Genomic DNA, 25,180 nt, shown 5'->3' with positions numbered 1-25,180 from the left:
TAAAAGAATTAGCAGATGATCGCATAAGCAACCATATTTACCAATAAAACCAATGAAAAATGAAGGAATAAAACAAACCATTTTTATTTATGTAATTTATGTTTTCTAAATAGTACAGATTTTTAGGAATACTCACCCAAATATGTAGCAATCTTTGCATATAAATATGCAACAAAAAAGATAAATATGGTTAAGGTAAAGAGGGGAAGCGCAATATGTCTTGCTCACATATGTTGCATAGAAATATGTTCGGAATTTCTTGATAATTTGGGATTTGAACACAACGAGTGTGTTGCCAAACTTGACATATATCACAGGATACCATTCTTTCACCATCATCGTCTTTAGTTCCACAAGGACAATCCACCACTAAATCTCTCTTCATCCATCCTTGGTAGATCCCATCATAATTAGTCACTCCTGGGATGTCCTCGAATGCTATCTTACTACCAGCTGTGACTTTCTTGAACACCAGATCCGATCCTTTTGGACTTATGTTTATAATTGATTGCGCGACGAAGTATCGTAATCCCAGATAAATTTCTCGGAATGTCTTCTCGACTTGAAACTTTAGATCGTCGAAAGTGGCATCGTGATTCAACTCGAAGCATTCATATGGTGTTATCGACGCCTTTTCTATGTCTGACAAAGTCTTGTATTCGTGCTTATGGTCATGATCAGCTAATATCATCACCGTGCAATAGACCTTCTGTTTTGTGGTTTCATCTTCTGATGATGTGTAGCCGCGATAATCCTTAAGAAAGTATTTTGTGTCTAGTATGATTCTTGATGCCAATGGAATAGTAGCTAATGTCCCATTGGTTGTGATTATTGACTCGTCTTCTTTAAGGATGTTTTTGTACATGTAGAAGATGTCCCTCATGATTTGGGCCCAACTAATCTTATTTTGAGGCTTCAATTTTGCGTCAATGAACGGGGAACCATCTTGTTTAGGAAACGCTCGGGAGACATCTTCCAGACAGTACTCTAAAACCTTGGTAACTGGATTCAGGCAACGCCGTACAAAATACTTCCCCACGATGTGGTTTCCTAAAGACTTGAGCACGAAATCCAGCAACCCCGTGTCACCGATATACGTGCGCGCCACGTCTCGTAAATGTTGCCTAGAAACCCACCTAAATTCAGCCCCTTTCAAGGCCTCGACCACCACATGAATGGCCATTTCCACCCGTTTAGGTGACCACCGACATGATGAATCCGACATTATTCCGGGATAGTTAGAATCCTTGCTGCTTTCTCTGGGAAGTCTAGACTTTATCTCGATCATGAAATTGAATAGATCGCCTAGTGTGGCAAGGGAATGTCCCGATAAAACCTGATATCGTGCCAAGATAATTTTGGTCTCGGTTTTACAAGATTCGACGCCGAGAATCTGAGCAAGTAGGCTGAGGGGAATGCTTCGGATTTCTTTTAGAGCATTTTGATACATTTCTTGAGTAACTCCAAAGGTCCCACGCCCATATTTGTAGCCCCAACGACCAAACCATGTCTTACTATAGGCCACTGCGTGAAGCAGTCTTAGATCCATGCCTTTCTTCTGCGCCACATCTTTTAAACTCACTTTCCTACAACATTAAACAAAATCTTTAAAAGATTAGTGTATCTAATTGGTAATACATAGGCGTGTCTGGTTAAAAACGAATCAAATGTAAATAATTAAACTAAAAATGGAAGTACGTAAAATGCATGTAAGATTGTAAACCGTATATAGCTACAAAAAATATTGCGAGTTAATTTGCCTACTATTAATCATATAGCAAAACAAGTTTCGTCGAATCCTACGAACCTTGCACGTAGATTACAGGACAGACGATCCCAGAGTTCCATGATTTGGTGACCGGGTACATCCGACCCGGTTTCTAGCCCTTTAATGGACAGAAGATGCCCAAACCCGTTGGAATGGAACACGCCATGCATGCAATGGCTCTCCCCTTGTAATTCAATTACATTTGTATCCTTCGATGGCAGCACAAAATGATACTTCTTATTGCAAATCATATGATGTCCCCAGCCTGATCTAAATTTAAAAAATTATTATTATTCACTAAATACTAATTCAATAACGAGTACAAAATAATAATAATAATAATAAATAAATAAAAAGAAATTGAAGATTAAACCAGAAACGCACCTAACAATTAAGACGTCATAAATGCTAAACTTCTATTTTGTAACATATAGCTCCTGAGTCCTGCCTAAAACTTAATATACTTTTCTTAATGAAAATATGGGGAAAAAAGATAGAGAGAGACTGTGTGTGAGTCTACTCGCTGTTGTCATCCATGTAAATCTTGATTAATTTAGTACATCTTGTACACATTCCGACCTTGTAAACATTGAGTTGTGAAGATGAATCGAATGAAGTATGTTTGATCTAAAAAAAACCGAATATCGCATGACTTTGCATATATTCGAGGCACTTATTTCTGAAAATAGAAGCATGAATGCACCATGATTAACATACACAAATGAATCAAACTTACGATGGGTTGGGTCCATGTGGAATGAATAGTTATTGAAAGTAAACATGTAAATCTTTTTTTTATAACTTCTGGAATTTAAACTTCATCCCTAATTTCTGGATCCAGTCCCACTATAAAACGTTTGCAATAGTACTACTCTACCTATATAGTGACAGTGCTTGCAATGAAGCTCGATTGATAACTCAACAGGCTCTTCAACAACAAACAGAAACAGATGTAACAAGGGATGCCGGCGAACTTCGAGTTGAAATGACCAGCTCGCCCTCCCTCCGCACACACCACTCTCAAATTGCCCAAATTTCAAAAGGGCTCTCACATTTTCATGAAATGAACCATTAAATTCGGCCGGATACCCTCTTTCACCGAACATCTTGAATTTGAAAACCCTTTCCTCTCTCTTCCTTCTCTTGAATCCACTCAAGTCTAATTGAGACATTTTTTTAATCAAACATAAGATTCAACACAAAAGATTTAAAGAGTCCTGATATATCTTATATATATGTGTGTGTGTTGCTTGGTCACACATATGGTGCAAGGAATTATACAAACAAATAACGATAGAATCGGGTTATCAAATGTGTCACTTTCCATGCATGAACTGTAGAAAAAAGTGGTGAGTGGGAAATATTTTAGGGTTACGTGTGTTAATTAATAATGCCATGCATCTGATCATGGGGGTATTTGTGATTTAAATTCATCATATCCCGCAGTTTTTGAGAGACCTTTTTGTTAAGAGGGTTTATAGTAATGTAATGTTTCTTGGCCAACTACCGAAGTTTTAGACTGTATATTAATTCGAATTCTATTATCTAGGTTTCGGCACATCGTGTGTATATATATTATAACATCGTGAAACTCAATTCGAACAACTCTCGCATCCGACACCTATACATGTCGGCATTTTGTCTGTCTCGCATTTCGAGAGGTAGTGTTCTAGCAGTTAGCACTTTTCCATATTAATTAGTAATTTGATGTTTGGCAATCATTCACGCCATAATCGGTAGACCTACCTAAACACGATCGATGATGTATAATGGGTTTTATTAGCAAATATTCCATATTTATTGTTGCTTAAAAAATGGTTTGTAGCATTTTAAATAGCTCTGATAAATCCAACATGGCTTAGGCCCTACATGATAAATTATTTTGATAAAATCATTGCAGGTTGCTATTAAGTCATGATAAACATCACATGCATATCGTAATTCTAATTTGCGTCTTACCTCCTTTCGTTAACAAAATATTTTCATTTTTACTTGACCTCGAAAAATTATATACACCAACCATTTCGAAAGTGTATTTTCGAGTTTCTTGTTGCATATGTATGTATATGGTATACCTCTCCGTATATTGAGAAAGAATTTGATCGATTCTGATAATAAAATTTGGGAAATTAATGTAGTCATGATTCTGAATTGTGGTCCTGGAGTCGATTTCTTCAGAGTCGGAAGCCATGACTATCAAGGACACTATTAGAGAAACCAAAGGGGCGAGTCTCATGCATAATCAAAGCTGATGTAGGCATCAACGTAGACGCTGCTCTCTACTGGAGGGATTTGGATCATCTGTTGTGGATGAAAACACAGCACATGTTGATGTGCATTTCAGAAGAAACGAGAGATGATTTGATCATCTCGTGTAAAAAGTGCAACGCACCGTGTGCTGTGTTTTCAGTCACAACAGAGGATTCAAATTCCTATTGGAGTCGGAGTCTCGGCCTGAGCTGCTGTTGCCGTCTGCCTTGTTTCAGACATTATCATAAAATCTTGTGAAATTCTTTGGAAAGGAGTCGGCCTTATACAATTGTCCATGATCACATAGTAATTTCCAAATTATAATGTATTATGTGTGAAATTGACATATCATATAAGCGTGAAAAACTTGTCTTTGGAGTGAAAATTTTATAATTCTCGATGGTTCAGCTTTCTTTTTGACCTATTCTTTGGTTCAGAGCTTATATTTAGCATTTCCGAAAAGCTTATATATCCATTAAAGATGAAATGGGGACATAATTTAGAACATGATGGGTTCTAAATTTGCATTGAATTGATATTTTTTTACTAATGAATTTCGAAATTAACCCAAATATTTTACTGAAATCAAAACCATTAATCCAAATTACATGTCAAAATTGGACTTTTTTTAGTGAAAAAATTGGACCGTTTTATCATGTAGAGTAGTGCTCTCGCTAGCTGGGACGGATCGAACTCTCAAATGGAGGAACATTTAAGCATGTCTTTTATCATATTTAGGCTTGGAAAAAATGGCCCAATTCAAAGTCCATTTAAAAGTTATCAACAATGTCGACGTTGCAATGAAAATGGGGGCCCTCTGATCGAAGCCCGAAAGAAATTACTTTATTTTTTTTTTCGAGCACCACATTGCTTTTGAAGTATGCCATTCATTTTGTATCAAAATTTTCAATGGAATAATATGTTATTATATTACATATATGACACATACACACACAGAGACAAATAAAATTATGACTCGAACGTATCTCCGCATTTAAAGAATGATTTATCGGATGAACTGACTGACCTGAACACAAAAATCGCGAAAACTTCACATTTTATGACTTAAACTTGTCGCCATTTCCTTTGACAACTTTGAACAAAAAATCGTTGCAAAATGTTCAACAGCGTTGCATGACATACATTACTCTCGCCACAAATATTTAACTCTATATTTTTTAGTTGGGGAGGGATCGGTAGAATTGGACATCGAACTCGAAATTTGGTCTCATCTTGATGCTAGATACCATCGGCATATTTTACAGTTCTGAGGTATAATTCAAGCACTGTTGCCCATTAGCTCTCTCAACATGGCCACAACTTGCAACATATTAGGCCGTTTGGATGGGAAATCATCGACACATTGCATTGTTATCTCCAAATACTTCACCATCTCCTTAACTTCTTCGACCTCGGATTCTTCACTACCTTTGGTGACGGATAACAATTCCGTATCTACAACATCCATGCCTTTCCCCTCTCTCGCCTTAGTTTTCACCCACCCCACCAAATTTGTGTCACCAAAATCCTCCTTATCAGTTGGCCTTTTCCCTGTCAGAAGTTCCAAAAGTATGACTCCGAATGAATAAACGTCCCCCTTTGCTGTGCAACGGAAGCTCTGATAGTACTCTGGGGGAACATATCCAGGCGTCCCGGCTAGCGTGCTGACGCTTAAATGCGTGTCGAGTGCGCTTATAAGCCTTGCCATTCCGAAATCCGACACCCTTGCCTCCATTTCATGGTCTAGTAGAACGTTGCTCGATTTCATATCCCGATGAATGATGTGAGGAATGCAATTGTGGTGAAGGAAACATAGCCCTTTGGCTGCACCTCTGGCAATCTTTTTCCTCTCATCCCAAGTTAGAATCCTTTTTTGACCATTTCTTGGCCTCCCATGAAGCATTTCCTCAAGGCTTCCATATTCCATGAATTCATATACTAGAAGCCGTTCTTCGCCGATTTTGCAGTACCCCAAAAGTGGGACAAGATTTTTGTGTTTGATCTTGCCTAGTGTCTCCATTTCGGCCATGAATTCCCTGTCCCCTTGACAGCTTAACCGTATGAGTTTCTTAATGGCTACACTTGATCCATCCTTCAATGTAGCTTTGAAAACTTCACCGAATCCTCCAGACCCGATTAGGCTAGCGGCTGAGAATCCATTTGTAGCCTCAATCAGCTGTGAGAATTTGAGTTTCCTCAGTTCCCTCTGAAAAGTTGCAACATTGATACTCAGTGGCTCTTTCTCCTTCTCAATTTTCCATGTCGTGGCGGCATGCGATGCTTGTAAACTTCCTAGCATTCTGGCTCCCTCGGCCTCCTTGCACCTTGTACGAATCGCTATTGCCCACACGATCAATATGCAAACAGAAGCGAGTGATATAAGTATTCCCATTACCATGCTGTTAGCCCAAGAGACGCAGGCAGATTTATGTCTTTTTTCACCATTTCCTGTTGGATTCTCGGAAGGCTGGTTGTCGTTGTATTGGCACTCGGGCAATGGAACCCCACATAGACCTGGATTATTTGCATACTGAGTTGCTGGAAGTGTACTAAGCTGCCCTCTCGATGGGATTTGCCCTGTTAACTCATTGTTGGAGAGGTCGATTTGTACCAAGAAAGAAAGATTTGAAAATGAGTCGGGGATGTGCCCTTGAAGTCTGTTATATGATGCATCAAACACTCCAATATTCTTGAGCTGCCCTAGAGAATCCGGTATTTCTCCTGATAATTGGTTGTGGGACAAAACAAGAACTTGCAAGGCTATCATTTCACCGAATCCATCTGGGATCTTTCCTCTGAGCTGATTATACGAAAGATCGAGATATTCCACTGTCTGGTACCGAGTGAAAAGACTCAAAACTGGACCAGAATACAACCTAGTAAAGTCACAACTTCTCAATGATGGAACCTGTAGCAGTCTCTCAGGACGAATTCCTGAGAATTCGAGCAATCCTCCAACTCCTCTACACGAGTTCCCTACATTTCGCACAAACACGAGTGTGTTTCCTGAGAGGATTCCACTTAATGCCTTTGCTCCAATCTGCCTGCCAAGTCGAGGTGGGATTTCACCGCCTAGCTGATTACTGTTAAGATCTAGCCAAACTAAGCTGCTACAATTTGCTAACTCTCTCGGGATCTGACCAGTCAAGCTATTGTTTGCAAGTTGTAAAACAGCTAGCCTTGATAAAAACCCAAATTCTCGTGGAATCTCACCGCTGAGTCCATTGCTAGTGAGGGATATCCATTCTATATTAGCACAGTCGAACAATTCAGTTGGGATCTTGCCAATTAAACGGTTGTTGTTCAATATCAGGTTCTTGAGTTTCTTGCATTTTCCCAACTCTGCCGGTACATCTCCTTCCAAGCTGTTGTACCAGGCAATCAGCTGCTCAAGATTCTCAAGATTCCCGAGCTCTTTAGGCACTGATCCATTAAGGTAATTTATGCTAAAATCAATGATCTTTAGTTGTGAACACAGAGATAAATGAGGTGGGATTTGTCCGAAAAGTGAATTATCTGGTGCTCTCAGCTCTTCGAGGGAGGCAGCTCCGGGACATAAATCCGGTGGAATATTCCCAGAAAGCAGGTTGGAGCTGAAATCAACTACTCTTAATTTCTTGCAAAATGAAATGGAAGAGGGAAATTCTCCAGAGATCATATTGTTGCTGAGTAATATAACCTCCAGAGATCCTAAAGTCTGAAGTATTGAATCAGGGAACGATCCGGTTAAGTTGTTATTGGAAAGATCAAGAACTTGAAGCCAAGAACATGATGAAAATGATGTAGGGATCGATCCAGTAATGTTGTTATTTGAAAGTTTAAGTTCCAAAAGTGAGTTACATATACCGCCCAATTCGCTTGAGATCCAGCCTGTCAGATGATTGTGAGAAAGATCAAGCCTTTGTAAGTTCTTGAGAGAACCAAAAGCTGAAGGGATTTCCCCGTTGAGTGAATTCTCGGTCAAAATAAGCTCATTAAGGTTCGTGCAATTCGAAAATGAGGATGGAAGGGGACCCAAGATTTGGTTTCCGGACCAGTCAAGACTCAACAAAGAGTTGCAGCTTTCGATTTTCAAGCCGGCAATCGAGCCTGTGATGTTGTTATATGACAGATCGAGAAACTGCAACTTATCAATGTGCAAGAACAGATTTTCGGGCAAGAAACCAGTTATATTATTGAAAGCAAGATTCACATATTCAAGATTAGGACAATTTGCGAAGAAATTTTCAGGAATATGGCCTAAAACACCAGCAAAAGACAACTCAAGTTGCTTCAAACCATAAGGGATTTTGACCAACGACGTGGTAGCATTTATAGACAGAGAATTAGCAGAAAGATTAAGTGAGGTCAACATTTCTATTATAGAAAAGGGATAGAAAGAAACTTGGCCAAGGAGTGAGGACTGAGCAAGATCAACAGCTGACACTCTCCCAAGAGTGCAAGCGACCCCATGCCATTTACATGGATCTTTATTAAGTTGCCAATCTACAAGAACCCCATGAGGATCGTTCTGAATCATCTTCTTGAAAGATAAAAGAGCCGAAGCATCGGTTTTGATCGACGTGTACGGTGCTTCTTCTCCTGCCACTGCCATAACAAGAAATACCATAAAAGAAAGAATTCTTTGAATGATCATGCTTACCTCCATTGATGGAGTTGAGCCAATATCCAAAAGGGAGATTTTTAGAGAGTGTGTAAATGTGTCTGTGAGAAATACTAGTGGTGAATATGATGATAATGATGATACAATTCCTTTGTGCAAAGCGGCAGAATGAGCTTTACAAAAAGGGTTTGTTCCTTGTTATGCGTGTGATTTTATATGGAGAAAAAGGAGGGAACGTGGAATGGAATGTGAAACAATAAGAAATAATAGGAGGAATTGTAATCAATTCTTGGAGGGGTAAAAGGTTAAGGAAAAATTTGATTTCAAATGTTTTATGAATTTTTTTAATAATCCCATATTATATATTGCACTGAATCTTCAAGTGTTCTGTAAATTAAGTTTAGTAAAATTGTAAAAGAGGCTTTCATTTCCAGGTGATGTTTTACTTTGTATGGAATAAATAGAAGCAGAACTGACATTCAAAAAGGTAACTTAGAATTGCTGTTTGAACTATTTCAAGCAGACCTGATTTCTCAGCCATTTAATAATGTAAAAAATAATTTCAAAAAAATATATTTTAAAATTCATAAAGACTAATAATGTTTGAAATTTCCAAAAATGTGTAAAAATTGAAATTTTTATTATTATTTTTTAACAAAATATTAGATGGGCCTTTTTTCGTGGCTAGGTTTGAACTAAATATCAAGGACAATGAGAAATTAAATTTTGATGCATGAATTGGTCAAAGATAGAGGACAGGTCCACAGACAAAGTACATCTAAAAAGAAAAATTAATAAAATCACAAGCGTGAAAATGAAACAGGATTGGACGTCTATATCGTAGATATTAGTTTTTTCCATCTCAGTCGTACATGCATGAGTTATTAATTACTTAAATAAGTAACTTTGTTGTATAATATTCGATCAACTTATACGTATCATTTATATATGTGGTACATATTAATTAATATATATAATTATTATTCAGACGAGTTTGTCACATAAATCATATTCAATGTGATTTATTTGACTAACATGATTTACAAGTTATTGTGTTTAGAACGTTTCTTTTTTTTTTTTGAAAGTTAATTAATATTTACAAGTTATTATGTTAGAACGTTTTTATTCGGGAAAATGGTGAGGATCTCAAAAATGGGGCGTTGATTGTGGGAGAAACTTTGAAAACTTTGGATCAGGTGCTTTCTCAAAGTCATGCCTTAGGGGAATAATTTAACAATAGGGGGTATTATGTAGGGCCATTTATTAAAATGGAGTAGGGGTGAATATAATGATTTGACATTGTTAATTAATTTTTTTACAATATACATAATAATTAATCGATATTTTTTAATGATCACAATTGTAAAGATGAAAGTGGATTAAAAGACGGAAAGGCCCACAAAAAATTAATTAATCGATTAACTCTAGCTAGTAGTGGTTAAAGGTATTGGGCATAATGATGCTCCCATTTCCGGCGACTGTGTATATTCCCCCTTTATCATGCTTGGCAGGCTGGAGTCTCGTTGGAAAATATTAAACTTTGTTTGTTACAGAATACGGCACCACTATTTTATTTTCCTTGCCAAAAAAAAAAAATGAAACAAAATCTTTTGGGTTAAAATAGTCACGTATCAAAACGAGATTGTGAGACAATTTTAAACTACAACATCATCGGTATATATGTCAAAACACATTAACGGGACAAGCCGGCCTGCAATCCACCATAACTCATCATTAGATATGAGTTGAGATCGATCAGTCCAACGAATCTAACTCATTTTGACATCTTTAATCGTGAGATGCAGTTGCTTCATTTCAAATGAACAAGTTCTATTCAAATGGTGTCACGAAATTATTCAACGTATCTTATATGATTATATAGAATATGAATATATTTGAATAAAATTGTGATTTTACAAGAAAAAAACATATTTTTTTTTCCAACACTTTAAGAATTAAACATTTGTTTCAATATTTTCATTACAGTACAGCTTCGTTCGGAAAATCCTTTTTCCGCAACACTTCATGTAACATTCTGATCATATTCCAACCTTATAAAGAACCAAATAGAATGATTAAGCTCCACATTATCCAAGAAATAAACAAATACACGCATACAGGAAAGAGGATATATATGGAAGAACTTGGTATTGGAGTCAAATCATTAAGTTGCATTATTAGTCTACTCTAATATCATGTAAAATCAATTTGCCTATAATTACCCAAAAAACATTGGATAAAAAAAAAGTTAGTCACGCCCATAGTAATTATGAGGGTCAAACAAACTTTTGGTAACCAAAGAAAGAAAAGACATACCAATTCAAAGAAAATGGGATGTTTGAGGGTACCCAATCCAATAATTGAATGTTTTGAAAATATTGGGAAAAAAAAAACATATACTTTCTGTGTTGAATTTTGGTTGTGGGTGGGTTTTATTGTTGGGCTTAGGCACGCCTTGGGGACATGGCAGGTCACAACCCGCACTACAAGCAAATTTGGTAATGTAAATGATTGGCGATAACCCCGATAAGAATATTTATGACCTTTTCAGTCGTCTCAGTGTTCTTGCGGTCAACTGGGAAAATAATTTCATCCATTTTTAAATAATTACAATTTTTTTTGGAATTATATATTTTAAAATTTAATTCCAGTTGAATATATCTTTCGATATAATTTTTACTAGAATGATTGAGAGCGAAATTGCAATTCGACACATACAAGATTGCGTGATGAACATTTTTGTTGAGTAAATTACAACAAAACCTACTTTATATTAATTTCATATTCAAGATATTCTTCAAATAATTTTTAAAAATTAAAACCTAATATTTATCTTAAATATCATTAGGTAATATTTTTAAAACTAGAAATAACTTAATTTGATTGATCAAACATTTTAACTTAATATCATAATATAAATTATTTTAAATTATACGCACAACTCAAATATTCCATTTTGGCTTAAATTTATCTAGTAAAAATTACATTATATTAATTTTATTAATTAAATAAATGTTCATCTAAGGAACAAGAAAATACAAAAACTCTTGTGAAATTGATGGATTACAGAATATTAAAATTATTGATTTTGATGATAATTAAACTTATTATGTATAGTTTGGTACACTAGATAAGACAGAGATTAATAAATAATCTTCATTATCCCACGTCTCGTACCTTTTTAGAAAGCCCATGATAAATAAATAATTTTATACAAAGATACAATATCCCTTTTATGAGATGTGATCATTTTAATTTAATCATAAAAAAACGTCACAAATAACTTAATTGTCCTCAATATATAAAAAACACCACAAATGATTTTTTTAAATCCATGCTAGTAGGTAGAAATTAAAATCAAATAAATATTTTTATTTAATTATATATATTATATTATATGATAATTATATAAATGAACTCGAGATAGTTCGAATGTTATCTATGAAAATATTAGTCGCAAAATCAAGCTGACGGAAACAGAAACAGCAATCAGCTCAGTATGATCAGTTCTGATATTTTGGTCATATATCTCAAATCGGTTATTCAAATGGAACGATTCGGTATGAGTTACGGAGCAAGAAAGATGATCTACAAAACATATTCACAAATCAAAATCAAAATCAAAATCGTATTGATAAACCATGATGAAGTTACAGGTTCTACACTGAATGAAGAACATATTTCATATTATAAACAATCTAATATCTCAAACATATCTCTCTCATACGAACTTAGAATTGAGTGATTCTTAATTCCATTGAAAGCTTAGAGAAAAAACTACAATTTTCATTTTTATAACTTTGTCAGAAAATCGATGAATCAAGATTTAAAAAAAAAAAAAAGAAAAGAACAACTCACTTGGAACATCTCATATCAAACCAACATCTCAATCTAATCAGATCAGTTCAGTCAGAAAGATCAGCTCATCTGATCTCACATAATCCCAGTTGCTCAGATCAACTCAGTTTCAGAAAATGTTCAAAAATACGAATTTGATCATTACAATATCATAATCCATACACAACTGTTCCAAATACTCATATTATTGTATTTACATTTATATCATTATTAAAGGCCATTAATACAAAATATTGAATATCAAATGCAAGCTTTTGAAGGTGATTCAAAATATGAGCAGACTACATGAAGAAACTAGCTATAATGAGAGCAATCTCAATGTGTGATGATGTATTTGAGATATACATACAATGTAATTGATTAAATCCTCACACGAAAAAAAACGAGCTCGATAGTTTAGATTAGTGATATATTACACAAAGACATTAAATATTGTTTTTGTAGTTTTGACACAAGAGCCATTAAATATTATGCAGATTGTGAGGTTGCGGCCTACAATCGAGAGTGTGTTAGGAGTTTAGATTAGACAAATGATAAGTTTTAAGTCGGAATGAGTTTGTACAAGAGGTTTTATACATCAAAGTCTTCTAGTGAATCTTTTATAGGTAGAAGAAGTGGTGACGTATGTGTTGTTAATATCTAAACATCCATAAATAAATTCGTGTCTATTTATTTATCGAATTTATTTACTATTGATATTTAGATGCATTGTTGAAGAATTTATGTGTTTTTAAAATACCAAAATATTGTATATCAAATTATTTGATAAAATATTTTAACCAAAATGTTTTTGCTCATTCAGCATGCATATCTTTTAAAAAATTTTCAAAATATTTAATTGATTTTTACGATGGATTACTTCGAGTGTCTTCTGCTTGTTCTGAAAACAGACTCGATTTAATTTTTCGGTATTTAATATTTAAAGAACCAAGCTATAGTTGGTGAATGCTTTTCCCCAATCGATCCTATCAGAGACTCTCTCAAAGGTAAATTTTGTGATACAGTCTACGATCCGACCCAACTCCTGAAAAATAATATTTTTTGTATATTTCTTAGGCAAAAAATATTATTTTTTATGATAATTATGAATCGCGTCAACTCGTCTCAAAAATAAAATTGAATTGTTAAAAAAATACCACACCAAATATTAAGATACTTTTGAATTTTTAAAAACTATTGATATATTTTTATTTATCATGTATAGAAATGTGTAATAAACACGTGAAAAAAACGACATAGAATGCAAATAGCTACACGTAAACCATATATATATATATATATAAATCTAATTTCATTTAATGTAAAATAAAAGTTCAGAAAAATTAATATTATTCAAAATACTCGTGAGTCTAAGTCTAACCAATATTTACCCCAATGCGTTAAATTGCAGCGTGTACACGTGTCATCTTATTTCGTATGTTTGAGTTCAATCATTGATTCCTATCGTATCTTCATTTCTCGTCGGTGATTCTGGGAAGAGGCCGGCGGGGGATCCAAGATGGCGACACTGAGCGTCGCTCCGATGCTAACTTCGCCTCGTGATGATGCTATGCAATTGTACCGAGCTTTCAAGGGTAAATTCTCTGTTTTTTATTTAATTTGTTCCCTTGTTTCTACAGTTACCAGGTATTATTGGGAAAAAACTTCTGATGTTTGCTGTCTTGCCTTGAATTTATTTAATCGTCTTGATTTTCGCCGATTTCTGTTGTTTTTTGCTATATAAAACTAGGGAACAAGTATATTTCATGATTTAGGTCTCTACGTAAATTCCAGAGTATGAAGCTCGGGATTGACACAGAGTTTAAATTTACAGCCAAATGTTTTGTTTATATCTTTCTTTTTCCAAAGTATCCAAGTATCCAGCATTTTCTAACTATTAATTGCGCCGTCTAGGTCTTGGATGTGATACTACTGCAGTAGTTAAAATCCTTGCGCATAGAGATGCAACACAACGAGCACTTATTGAACAAGAGTACAAGGCTATCTACTCTGAAGAACTAAATAAACGTCTGGCTTCAGAGCTTAGTGGTGATGTCAAGGTACCAAGGAAATTTGGCATCACATTTGAATTTTTTTCCGCGTGTTTCCTCAGAGAAATGCTTTCTTTTTTTAGCTTTATAATGTAGAAATTTAGTAGTAATAGCTTCTAATACCAATCTACAACTATTTCTAGATGATTCTACTAAGAAATACTATTTACAGGCTACAGCTTTTACTTTCTAATTTTGTATGATTTTAGAGCGCTCTCTTACTGCGGATTCCTGATCCTGCTGGAAGGGATGCTATCATTGTAAGACAATCTTTGGCTGCTGATACTATCATCAATCTAAAAGCTGCTACTGAAGTAATATGTTCTCGAACCCCATCACAGCTACAATTCCTTACACAAGTTTCCCGTGCACGATTTCATGCTTATGTTGAACATGATTTTGAATGTCATGCATCTGGTGATCACAAGGAGGTGATCTCTCTCTCTCTCTCTCTCTCTCTCTCTCTGTCTCACACTCACACACACACACACACACACACACACACACACACAAGTGCGTCCACTCTCACCAAAAGTCCTGAATAATTATTTGAACATGCTGACGTAGCTTAGGAGAAATTCAAACAATACCCGAGGGTAGAATTTCTGGGTAAAAGTTGTTTATCCCATTTTGTTTATAACGAGGACCTGAATTGTTCACCTATTTGAATATCATTTTTAATATTTATATTTATGTATATTTGAAATCCAAACTACTATTTTTTAGATTATACTAGAATCTCTATATTAGTTTATAAGCCAACTCTGATGCTCTGCTCTTCACAACGTGGAATTCTGTGACAAAAGTGGATGCTTGATAGTTAGAATAGAGTATTATCCAATCCCCGTCGCACCACTAATGTGCTTCTTCCATGGATTTCGCACATTCAGAACTGCTAATTCAAGATAAGGAATCAGGAATAAGGTTCAATTGGAATGATCATGTTTGAGGATTGGAAGATAAACTTTGTTGTCTAGTAATGATGTATGAATTGAAGGGATTAAAGATTATCGATGTGTCGTAAAATCTTTTTTTTTTCTTTTTTTTCCTCTTATATTCCGAGGTCCTATGTGCATATCTTACGCAACAACTGGACTTGCCTCGACTAAGATATGTAAGGAGCACATAAATCAGCAATCTGTATGGACCTTTCAATTGAATTGGGTCTGACTGCGAGTTAACTACATATTTGAAGCCAGTTAGTTCTAGATTGATTTTGTGAAGATTCTGATAAATCCAGGAACGTAGTAGTAGTCACAGAACAGATAATGGCCGTAATAGTCTTCCAAAACATCAATCTAAAGCACGGTTTCTATTTCAACCACAGCGTATGGGTCCAGGATAAGTTTTTGGTTTATAAATCAGGCACAAAGTTGATTTAAGTCTGGTCTTTGTGTAATAATTATGCATATATAACAAGTTATCAAAAACTACTTTTTGAAGGACAGATTTTCTGTGCGAGTGAAATTTCTAGATCATTCTCAAGACAAGGATTATGATCATAAATCCACTTAATCGTTTTTGTTTGATTCCATTTGGCAGTTGATGCTTGCCTACTTGAATACTATAAGATATGAAGGTACCGAGGTAGACTGGGCGATGGCAGAACAGGATGCTACATCTCTTTACAAAGCCGGGGAAAAAAGGGTGGGGACTGATGAGAACACTTTCATCCGTATTTTTTGTGAGAGAAGCCGAGCACATTTGGCTGCAGTCTCTTCTGCTTATAACAGATTGTACGGAAGGTCGCTGGAAAAGGTGAAACCTATCGTTCAGCTCTGTACTTAAATTTTACTGTCTGTTGCCAATCTGGAAATCTTGTTGCAGGTTGTGAAAAGTGAAACCTCAGGGAACTTTGAGTTTGCACTCCTGACTGTCTTACGGTGCGCCGAGAATCCTGGGAAATACTTTGCAAAGGTAAAAAATTTATATTTTGTTGAGACATTGTCCATCAAGGAAAGGGTAAAGAGTTAAGTTTTTTATTTCACCTTTTTTCCCATGTGTGCCCCCTACATGGATCATTCTTTTGGTTGCCATATGTTTCCAACTATTTTATTATAAGAAAAAAATGATATACTGTAGTGTCCGTGGGGTAATTACCATTCTGAAAACTCATTGGGCAATCCTTTTTATAAAATACTTTATGCATCTAGGCTTGTATTGACATTTGTGCAATCCCTGATATAAGAGAGTAGAGATTATCCTGGATCTCGTCTTGGGATATGATTTATCTATCAGAAAATTAATTTCCTTGGACCAGAAAAAGGTTTTGCTTTTATATGTTACAATATTTTATCACTAGGAAATGTGGAAATTTTTGCCACACATTATAGTTGTGTTAATTTGCAAATGTAAGTTCTTTAAACTTTGAATAACAATGACGGCTAGCTAAATCATTTCACTTTGCGTCCTAATGAAAATCTTAAGGTGCTGCATAAGGCAATGAAAGGCATGGGGACCGATGAGTCTACACTTACTAGAGTTATAGTGACGAGGACAGAGATAGACATGCAGTATATAAAAGCAGAATACCATAAGAAATATGGAAATTCATTAAACGATGCTGTTCAGTCGGAAACAACACGACATTACAGGGCGTTTCTTCTTGAACTTCTTGGCCCCACTCACCACTAGACATGTTGATTGCTTCCGGGTGATTTGTGGATATATATCTATGTTCTGTAAATACTCATATTCTCAATGTGTATGAGCGTGGGATTGTGTATTTGGAACGGCTAGGTGTCCCCTTATTAGGTTCAAAGTGTTTATCGAGCTTTCTGTAGCAGTGCGTGCAGAATTGTTGAATAAAATCAACTGCTGAAGTTGGAAATCGTAAAAAATTATCTTGCTTTTTACGACCTTGTAAGTTGTAGGCGTCGGGACTCGGAGCAACTTTGTCTTATTTCACTAGGAAATATGCTGTATCCTCTTTACTATTTATTGCACTATCCTTCGTGCTTTGCAATAGAATATGATTCATCCACTTTCGAGATACCTAATGAAGGATTCTCTGGAACAGCCCGATGACTTGGATGAAATTCTTGACTTCAATTCACATGATTGTTGAACATTTGGCATTTGTTTTGACAAGCGATCAGTTCGCTTCTAATTATTATCAGTATAGTATGTAAGCAATTTCATTTGATTATAATTTCGTGTCATGATGATATTATTTTCTATTTAAAAAATTATTTGAAAATTTTCGACAGAAAACGTAATTATTAAGAGTTTTAATAACTTGGATGGACCTATTGATAACGGTATACAGCACATCAAATATTCATAAATGATATAAGTATCGGATTATTTCATAGTAATCATTAAAATGGAGAATTAAAGTAGCAATCACGGGTTTGGCTTCAGTTTTAACTCTCTTTTCTATAAATTTTAAACATTATATCTGAAAATTTTATACATTATAATAAAAAAGCCGAGCCCATAGGCTTTTTGAGTTGGGTCGGATCATATTAAATTTAGAAAGTAAAAAGGCCCAAACCAAATGAACAAACTCTTCTTTTCCTTCAAACCAACCCATGGAATAATCACCGACAAAAGGAAGACAAGGAAAAAAATGCAGCAGGCGGCTACACCACCACCGGAGGCGGGGGATGCGCCGCCGAAGCAGGTGGCGCAAGCTTTGGAACGACTGGGTGAGGCGGGGCGGCTGATAGCTGATGTAAGGATAGGAGCGGATCGACTTCTGGAAGCTCTATTTTTCGTGGCGTCGGAGCCTCACCATCAGCAGTCTTCTAGGTGTTTGAATTTATTTGTTAAAGAAGAATCCTTAATGCGCCAGCACCTACAAAACCTTCGCTCCATAGGTAGGTGACGCTACATTTGTTCTCATCAATTAAACTTTTCTTGAAATCGGTGGTAAAATTTGACAGATCGGTCAAAATTGTGTTTCCTTATGGAGTTAGTTAGATTTTTCATTCTTAGGGTTTGAATATCATTGACTATGAACTCGGTTTAGGGATGTGTTGAAATTCTTGTTTAAATTTTGTGAAAATTGAATTTTTTTGGGTGTTTTATGTCTTAGAAAACTCTGAAATTGTGTTTTGGTTTGAGGTCTGTTTTCCATCTTCTAAACCCAGTTTCTAGATATCTGGATTTTTGGTTGAGTTTATATTCAAGTTTGTTTCCATGAGAATGGATTATGTGACTGAAGCGTGGGATCTGGGTCTGCTGTGCAAAAACAGTTTTTCGAGTGGTACTGATTTGGGTGTAAAAGAAGCCTTTTGAGTTATTATACAATTATTTGCTAAAACCGTTGCAGGCATTCAAGAATGCTCTTAACATTTTTAAGCTATAGATTTTGAGATTTTCAGATATATTCGACTGTGACGTCACTAACCCAATTTGATATAGGAAAAAATTTCACCATCTCTTCTATCTGTTGATTTTCATGTGTCAAGGAAAGTTGATTAAACCTGTAGGAGTCTGAGTTATCCTTTATAAGTCTTAACATGCTGTCATCTTTGTTAGGAAGGCAGCTGGAGGAATCTGGTGTTCTGAATGATTCTCTTCGTTCACGAAGTAATTCTTGGGGTCTCCACATGCCATTGGTTTGCCCAGATGGTGCTGTTGTTGCTTATGCGTGGAAACGTCAACTTGCTGGTCAGGCTGGTGCTTCTGCCGTTGATCGGACCAGGTAATTTTCTTGTTGTTTGCTAATCTGTTTCCTGAGTTTAATGTTCTAGAGTGCTGTGTTGTATAATCTGTTAAGTTCCAAACAATTTTGTCAGTTCATTCATTCTTTGGATACCTGATTTTTTGTGTGGGCTTTCGTGTGTGCATGTATAAAGTTTTCAAATTGTCAAGTTGTTGCACATTACTGTAGCTTCAATTGTGCAGATTGGCTCTTAAAGCCTTTACAGATCAAAAAAGGCGTTTTTTCCCTCACCTTGCTGATGATTCTACTGTGGAATCGGCTGCAAAGAAACTTTGCAGTCCCCTACCTCTGAATCCTCAAGAACAGCTTGGCGATCAGAGATCGGTATCTGATATCTTGTCCCATTTAGAGAAAGAAATTCCCGATTTTAGAACATTTACTTATCGGAGGTTGGATTGGTTAAAGCGGGCATCTGCATTTCCCTCTGCTGCAAATGAAAGTTCTATTGAATTGTCAAAAGATCATGGCTTCCCTTGTACAACCCAGTTAAGACAAGAATCGGCAAGTATTCACGCAATAGATGAAGCTGCTGTAATCGAGCTATTTCTGCCTTCTGTTTTTAGAGCAGTAATATCTCTGCACACAGCTGGTTCCATCGATGCGGATGCTGTAGCTTTCTTTTCTCCTGACGAGGTGATTTCATCTAGATATACTTGGTTGTGCTGTATGTTTTATTTCTTTAAATTTCTGTCAATATCACTGAAAGCTGTTTTCCACATCTGGACTGAGTTGTCAAGTAATGTCATGGTATCTTTTCTTTTTTGTTAACACTGGAGGCCCTTTTCATGCTTGCAAACAGGGGAAGATTAAAGTTTTTGTGACTTGAGATTTTGAGGAGTGTGCAAGTATATTACTCAAGAGGAACATGTTTAAGCCAAAAAAAAAAACCCATATCCCTTGAGAAATACGACATTTTGTATGCATGTATGCACTACCATGTTTTTCTTATTTTGGCTTGTGCTCATTCTGGTAATTAATTTCAAAATAAATCAGCTTTGTAAGGTTCGGAGCGACTTTGAACTTACTCTATCGCTAATTTTTCCCATATATAAATATTGTTGTGACATTTATGAAGAGAATGTGGAGGTGAGAATATCTTATTTCACTTCAAATAAAATCTGAATACAGTGCTATACTTATAGAATGCAGAAAACCTAAGGCTAACAACCCAATCTATCCAAATATTTAAATTACAACCAAAGGATAAAAGATTTAAACATAAAACAACTTATCCGATATGATCTTATCAGATTCTTATAGAATTCTTATCGGATCTTCAACAATTGTTTTAAATATTGCTGAAATTTTACTGTTTATAATTGGTTTTAAGGGTGGCAGCCACTTACACGGACATGGCTTTTCATTGCATCATGTGTTTAGACATGTCTCGGTAAGAGCCATACTGTTATTTTCCCATCACTATTTGTGGGGGCCCGAAAGTTTGTTCTGAAAAATTTATATCCTTCAACGAGCTCTCTCTGCAGGAACATGCTTCTATGGCTCTGCAATTCTTCATTTGTGTCAATCCCGAATCAGCCTTACATTATTTGCTGGTATTTCATGTTTGCCAAAAATTCATGACAATCCGACCTTAACTTCAGATTATTGTTAACTTCTGATTATGTCATTGCAGCACTGGATCTGCAGTTATCGAACTTTGTTTACCAAAGTTTGCAGGTGAAATTTTGATTTATCCATGATTTACTTTACTTATACTACGTGCATTGCTACTGTTTCTAAACTGAACCATCGAAGTTGTAACCGTGCAGCAAGTGTGGCAAGCTACTATTAATGGACAAACAATCAGGTTTGATTTTACCTCCTGTGAGGCGCCCTTTCCGTAGCTTTTCTGCCAGCAAAATTTCAGCAAAAAACAGCTCGATGGAGAGCTGTAGTGGCCTGGATCTCATGCTGGCTTTTCATATAAGCTGCTTTTCAGATAAAGCATAGATGCTTCTTTTTCTCTTTTATTAGATTAGTAATATATCTTTTAGTTCAGATTATTTGAACCCTTGAAATATACGTCCAATGTTGGAATTTGCCAATAGATTATATCAAACACCGTCGAGGCTACGAAAACACTTGTCCTGATCACGGGGAAATCTGATTGTATACTCCAAGTTGACATGTTATTTTCATTCCAAGACTAATTTTATGTCCGCTGCAAAAAATGTCGAGGTGGTTTTAAAATTTTTAATTCAAATGATCATTAACGGTTGAAGTTTGAATATATTTAACCCACATGCATGAAAGTACGTCGCTAATAGTAGAGAACACTTGCAACAACAGACGCGGCAAACACGAACATCAAGAGCGCAGTGAAGTTAACTACAAGTGCTTCTTGATTTTGGTGTAAACCCGAGAAGAAGAATTTCTCGACCATCCCAGTTTCTGCGCTTAAAATGGCCATGAAGAAGATGATGGTGCCTGATACTGCGTGCCATGGTGCTAGCCTTTTCCTTATCGATTCTTGTACTCGAGGATAAACGAACGAGAAGAAAGAGAATAGCCACTGAAACACACATAAACTAGTATATGAAACGCATTTGTCACATGGGAATACTATATATAGCTAGAAAAATAAAATAAATGATGTTTGATATCTCTGATGTACTACTTTGCTATCTATTATGTGAGTCAAATATTACCCTCGAGTTAGTTTTTAGGTCGAATTAGACTCAAATCTCTATCTTAATATTTATTATAATAATTATAATGCAATTTTTACTTATTTATTTATTTCTGTGTGCCTTTGAGACTTAAGAGAGAATCAATTATTTTCCAAATATTTTGTCTACCAAAATAACTATATAGAAATTAAAATGGAAGCTCGAGAGGTTGAATGAATCGTGTAAAATTAAAGGTGGGGGGGGGGGGGGGGGGGGCCATAAAAACAGAATAAAAAAAAAAAAAAAAAAATAAGAGAAGGGTGTGAGGAGAAAAAAGAAAAAGAAAAAAAAAAGGGGGGGGGGGGGGGGGGGGGCCATAAAAACAGAATAAAAAAAAAAAAAAAAAAAAAATAAGAGAAGGGTGTGAGGAGAAAAAAGAAAAAGAAAAAAAAAAGGGGGGGGGGGGGGGGGGGCTTGGTGAACAATCGTCAAATGAGAGTTGAATAGTACCAAATGGAAAATTCTCATGACTTAAACTCAAAATTCCCAAAATAATTTTTTTATTAAGAACCATTACTTTTCTAAACTGAATTTCAATGACTTTTTTTAAAAAAAAAAAAACTAAAATTATGTGAGAAATGGGAACACTTTAATGCAACAAAGAAGAATAAGATCGAGATTCGAAATTATTTAAGCAGATTTTTTAACACTTGTAAAGTATTATCCATAAATATCTCCAAACCATTAATACATATAGTGGACATGCCCAACCAAGAATGGAAGGAATACATGTGGGCAATTCCCTTGTCACTGTGAAACTTGAAGACTGCATAAATCCCCACGATTCCGGCCCCGAGTGCCACCAAATGCACCACCAAATGAATCAGTCTCGGCCATTTCCTAATAGCCGGCACGGTCATGTATGCCAAGATTGCTGTAAACAAATTATATATATATCTCAACAATAAAAAGAAGATTCGAAAATATATAACCTCATGTTTTTATTTGTTTACCTTCACCAGAGAGTAAGACAAAACCAATAACCATCAGTAGTGGATGCAACTGCAACATGCAATATATATCTAATTGATAAGTTATATGCAATCCTAACGTCGTCCAGACATTTTAGAAAAGGTGAGAAACGGAATGCATAAATAAATAAAAGTTCACATTAAAAATCTCGGCTTCCACATCTGCTTTAAAAGCATCACCTTCCCTGAAATGAAGCAGCCAAACAAGGAGTAGAGTGATCAATGCTATTGCCACAACATGTGCGAAAAGAGTCAGTACAGGAAGCGCCGACGACTTATTGTAGCTTAAGCTTCTTTCGAGAGCCATTCTCCTAAAAGGGAATATGATTTGCTAGCTACGACGTTGAGAAGATATATAAGTTTTACACCACCTTGATGTTCTAGTTTTGGAACACTTTAATCGCCCTACATTGTGCTGTGTTTTGTAGTAAATAACATATTTCATTTGCTAGCTTTAAAAAATATGTTGTCTGAAATAGGAAAATTACACTACAAGAAAACCGTTGTCGTAGGTCTTTTAAAACTGTTGTTAAAGCCCATGTGGTTAAAGAGTGCGCTCAAAGACAACGGTTTTTATCCGTTGTTGAAGCTACAATTTGCGACGGTTTTTAACAAATCGTCGTACATAAATATTGCGACGGATTTTTGTTAAACCCTCGCTCGTTAGCGACGGTTTTTAATACCGTCGCTAAAATTAGCGACGGTGTTAAATACCGTCGCTACCATTAGCGACAGTTAGGCAATGCATTCCGTCGCTAATTTTAGCGGCATTTCATTCATGATTTCCGTCGCTAATATTTTCAGTAAAATAAAAAAAATTACTTTTAACAATTTAATAATTCTAAAAAAACTTGTAATTTGAATAGACTAAGATCTTAACTAAAACTTAAAAATTTAACAATAATAAAACGAAAAAATTTACATAAATAAGCGGGGATTTCAAAAACTTGGAACAAATTTTTAAAATTACCGAAACTAAAATTATGTAAGAAAAATTTTAAGTGTTGTAAAGTTGTGTGTTTTAAAATGGACCGAGTGAGTGGGTATTTAAAGAAGAGTTGCGACGAGTTTTGGTTAATTAGCGACGGTTTATTAATGACCCGTCGGCGATTTATAATTTGTGACAATGTTTTCTTAACCGTCGCTAATTTTAGCGACGGTTATGCTAACACCGTCGCTAATAACCGTCGCGAAAATTAGCGACGGTGTAATAACAATCGTCGCTAAGTAAAAATATGCGACGGATTTATTTAAAACTGTCGCTAAATATAGCGACAGATATTATACCGTCGCTATATATAGCGACGGTTGTAGGCCAAACCGTCGCTATTTTTAATTTCGCGACGGTTTACATAAAATCGTCGCTAACGATAGCGACGGTTTCAGCAAAACCGTCGCTAAATACGTTTTACAACACATTTTCCACAACAGTTTAAGAAAACCGTTGTCAATTGTCAAAAAAAACACGCTAATAGACAACGTTTCTATAAATCGTTGTCTTTGACCCTAAAAAACGCTCAAAAGACAACGAATTTACAAAACCGTTGTCATTGACCCTAAAAACCGTTGTCTTTGACACCTATAAAACCGTTGTCTTTTGTTTAAAAAACACACATACGACAACGGTTTTCAATGAGATTTAAACCAAAGAAAAAGTACATTCAGATGCCAAAAACGACACTAAAAGTGTCAATAGAAAGCTCCGTGTGGCATGGTCTTCTAAAATCAGGCATGTCTGATATAGGAAAATCCAAAGGATTCAAGATTCCCTAGGTGGTCATTTGAGGTCTCATTGTGTTGCTTGTGGGACATTGGTATTTCCAATTGCAGCAACTAGTTTATTTTGTTAATTCCGTGCAAGTTTGTGAGAAGCCACATATAAAGTAAATATGGAATTTTTTTTAAAAAAATATATGGACAAAAGATGTCACAAACTGCACCACCGTTCACATGCTTCTAAGGCACCATTTGACGTCAAAGAAAACATTGGTCGATACATATATTTGTTTAATTTAATATTTGACTCAAGTTTTACAAAAGATTATAATAATATTATTCATATACGTTGATTTATCATCCATAATCGTATGTTCTCAAAAACCAACCAGTCTCCGCACAAAAAGAGCTTCTTCAATAAATGAATTGTAGGTCCAATATAAAGTTTTTGACATTACAAGCTCATCTTTCTTTTATCTTTTCGAACATTTTTATCTTATAATTATTTTTAACATGTCTAGAACATTGACGTACACGTTGCGGATATGTACAATATTTTTAATAATTCATATTATATTTAAATGAGGATCAAAATGTAATTATAAAAAATAGTGAGTGACTACACTGCCATTTAGACAACGCT

The 25,180-nt window shown here is 35.5% G+C and overlaps 5 protein-coding genes across 6 annotated transcripts; 2 read left to right on the top strand and 3 right to left on the bottom strand.

Moving 5' to 3' along the window:
• Window positions 1-154: 154 nt before the first annotated feature.
• On the bottom strand, window positions 155-2,940 carry LOC140968928 (PHD finger protein MALE STERILITY 1). The gene is made up of 3 exons (XM_073430097.1): window positions 2,646-2,940; window positions 1,808-2,033; window positions 155-1,586 (listed from the first exon to the last, which is right to left on the bottom strand). Exons 1-3 carry the CDS (start codon window positions 2,938-2,940, stop codon window positions 191-193), a joined length of 1,917 nt encoding a protein of 638 aa, XP_073286198.1. The 3' UTR covers window positions 155-190.
• Window positions 2,941-4,982: 2,042 nt separating this feature from the next.
• Window positions 4,983-8,862, bottom strand: LOC140968963 (serine/threonine-protein kinase BRI1-like 2). The gene has a single exon (XM_073430166.1). The coding sequence runs from the start codon at window positions 8,664-8,666 to the stop codon at window positions 5,298-5,300; it is 3,369 nt and encodes a 1,122-aa protein (XP_073286267.1). The 5' UTR covers window positions 8,667-8,862; the 3' UTR covers window positions 4,983-5,297.
• A 4,979-nt stretch (window positions 8,863-13,841) lies between these two features.
• On the top strand, window positions 13,842-17,364 carry LOC140968920 (annexin D5-like). 2 transcript variants are annotated; one of them, XM_073430073.1, is made up of 6 exons: window positions 13,842-14,053; window positions 14,373-14,518; window positions 14,719-14,823; window positions 16,052-16,267; window positions 16,337-16,426; window positions 16,937-17,364. In XM_073430073.1, exons 1-6 carry the CDS (start codon window positions 13,978-13,980, stop codon window positions 17,141-17,143), a joined length of 840 nt encoding a protein of 279 aa, XP_073286174.1. In that variant the 5' UTR covers window positions 13,842-13,977; the 3' UTR covers window positions 17,144-17,364. The 2 variants fall into 2 exon arrangements, with proteins under 2 accessions (XP_073286174.1, XP_073286173.1); XM_073430072.1 differs by having other exon boundaries at window positions 14,719-14,940.
• A 596-nt stretch (window positions 17,365-17,960) lies between these two features.
• Window positions 17,961-21,336, top strand: LOC140968919 (mediator of RNA polymerase II transcription subunit 27-like). The gene is made up of 7 exons (XM_073430071.1): window positions 17,961-18,330; window positions 18,995-19,160; window positions 19,364-19,814; window positions 20,512-20,571; window positions 20,666-20,734; window positions 20,815-20,858; window positions 20,951-21,336. The coding sequence occupies exons 1-7, from the start codon at window positions 18,009-18,011 to the stop codon at window positions 21,129-21,131; spliced, it is 1,293 nt and encodes a 430-aa protein (XP_073286172.1). The 5' UTR covers window positions 17,961-18,008; the 3' UTR covers window positions 21,132-21,336.
• Window positions 21,289-23,202, bottom strand: LOC140968912 (probable ascorbate-specific transmembrane electron transporter 1). Its single transcript, XM_073430060.1, has 5 exons — window positions 22,961-23,202; window positions 22,804-22,852; window positions 22,487-22,724; window positions 22,368-22,371; window positions 21,289-21,709 (listed from the first exon to the last, which is right to left on the bottom strand). The coding sequence occupies exons 1-5, from the start codon at window positions 23,126-23,128 to the stop codon at window positions 21,506-21,508; spliced, it is 663 nt and encodes a 220-aa protein (XP_073286161.1). The 5' UTR covers window positions 23,129-23,202; the 3' UTR covers window positions 21,289-21,505.
• Between the last annotated feature and the right edge of the window lie 1,978 nt (window positions 23,203-25,180).

This window comes from Primulina huaijiensis, unplaced genomic scaffold (genome assembly GCF_012295235.1).
Source record: "Primulina huaijiensis isolate GDHJ02 unplaced genomic scaffold, ASM1229523v2 scaffold38877, whole genome shotgun sequence".
NCBI lineage: Eukaryota > Viridiplantae > Streptophyta > Magnoliopsida > Lamiales > Gesneriaceae > Primulina > Primulina huaijiensis.
Note: the sequence above shows the minus strand (reverse complement) of the source record. Positions and strands in the feature narration are given on the sequence as shown.

What these genes read in the sequence shown, in the direction of transcription:
- LOC140968928 (XM_073430097.1), bottom strand. Translation starts at nt 2,940, where the DNA reads ATGTCTCAATTAGACTTGAGTGGATTCAAGAGAAGGAAGAGAGAGGAA. An exon ending in CAAGCACTGTCACTATATAG is followed by an intron (nt 2,034 to 2,645) that starts GTAGAGTAGTAC and finishes AATTTAGATCAG; the next exon opens with GCTGGGGACATCATATGATT. An exon ending in TCCTGTAATCTACGTGCAAG is followed by an intron (nt 1,587 to 1,807) that starts GTTCGTAGGATT and finishes TTAATGTTGTAG; the next exon opens with GAAAGTGAGTTTAAAAGATG.
- LOC140968963 (XM_073430166.1), bottom strand. Translation starts at nt 8,666, where the DNA reads ATGGAGGTAAGCATGATCATTCAAAGAATTCTTTCTTTTATGGTATTT.
- LOC140968920 (XM_073430072.1), top strand. Translation starts at nt 13,978, where the DNA reads ATGGCGACACTGAGCGTCGCTCCGATGCTAACTTCGCCTCGTGATGAT. An exon ending in CATCTGGTGATCACAAGGAG is followed by an intron (nt 14,941 to 16,051) that starts GTGATCTCTCTC and finishes TCCATTTGGCAG; the next exon opens with TTGATGCTTGCCTACTTGAA. An exon ending in CTGGGAAATACTTTGCAAAG is followed by an intron (nt 16,427 to 16,936) that starts GTAAAAAATTTA and finishes GAAAATCTTAAG; the next exon opens with GTGCTGCATAAGGCAATGAA.
- LOC140968919 (XM_073430071.1), top strand. Translation starts at nt 18,009, where the DNA reads ATGAACAAACTCTTCTTTTCCTTCAAACCAACCCATGGAATAATCACC. An exon ending in ACAAAACCTTCGCTCCATAG is followed by an intron (nt 18,331 to 18,994) that starts GTAGGTGACGCT and finishes CATCTTTGTTAG; the next exon opens with GAAGGCAGCTGGAGGAATCT. An exon ending in CAGCCTTACATTATTTGCTG is followed by an intron (nt 20,735 to 20,814) that starts GTATTTCATGTT and finishes ATGTCATTGCAG; the next exon opens with CACTGGATCTGCAGTTATCG.
- LOC140968912 (XM_073430060.1), bottom strand. Translation starts at nt 23,128, where the DNA reads ATGGCTCTCGAAAGAAGCTTAAGCTACAATAAGTCGTCGGCGCTTCCT. An exon ending in TGGAAGCCGAGATTTTTAAT is followed by an intron (nt 22,853 to 22,960) that starts GTGAACTTTTAT and finishes TGCATGTTGCAG; the next exon opens with TTGCATCCACTACTGATGGT. An exon ending in TGTCTTACTCTCTGGTGAAG is followed by an intron (nt 22,725 to 22,803) that starts GTAAACAAATAA and finishes ATTTGTTTACAG; the next exon opens with CAATCTTGGCATACATGACC.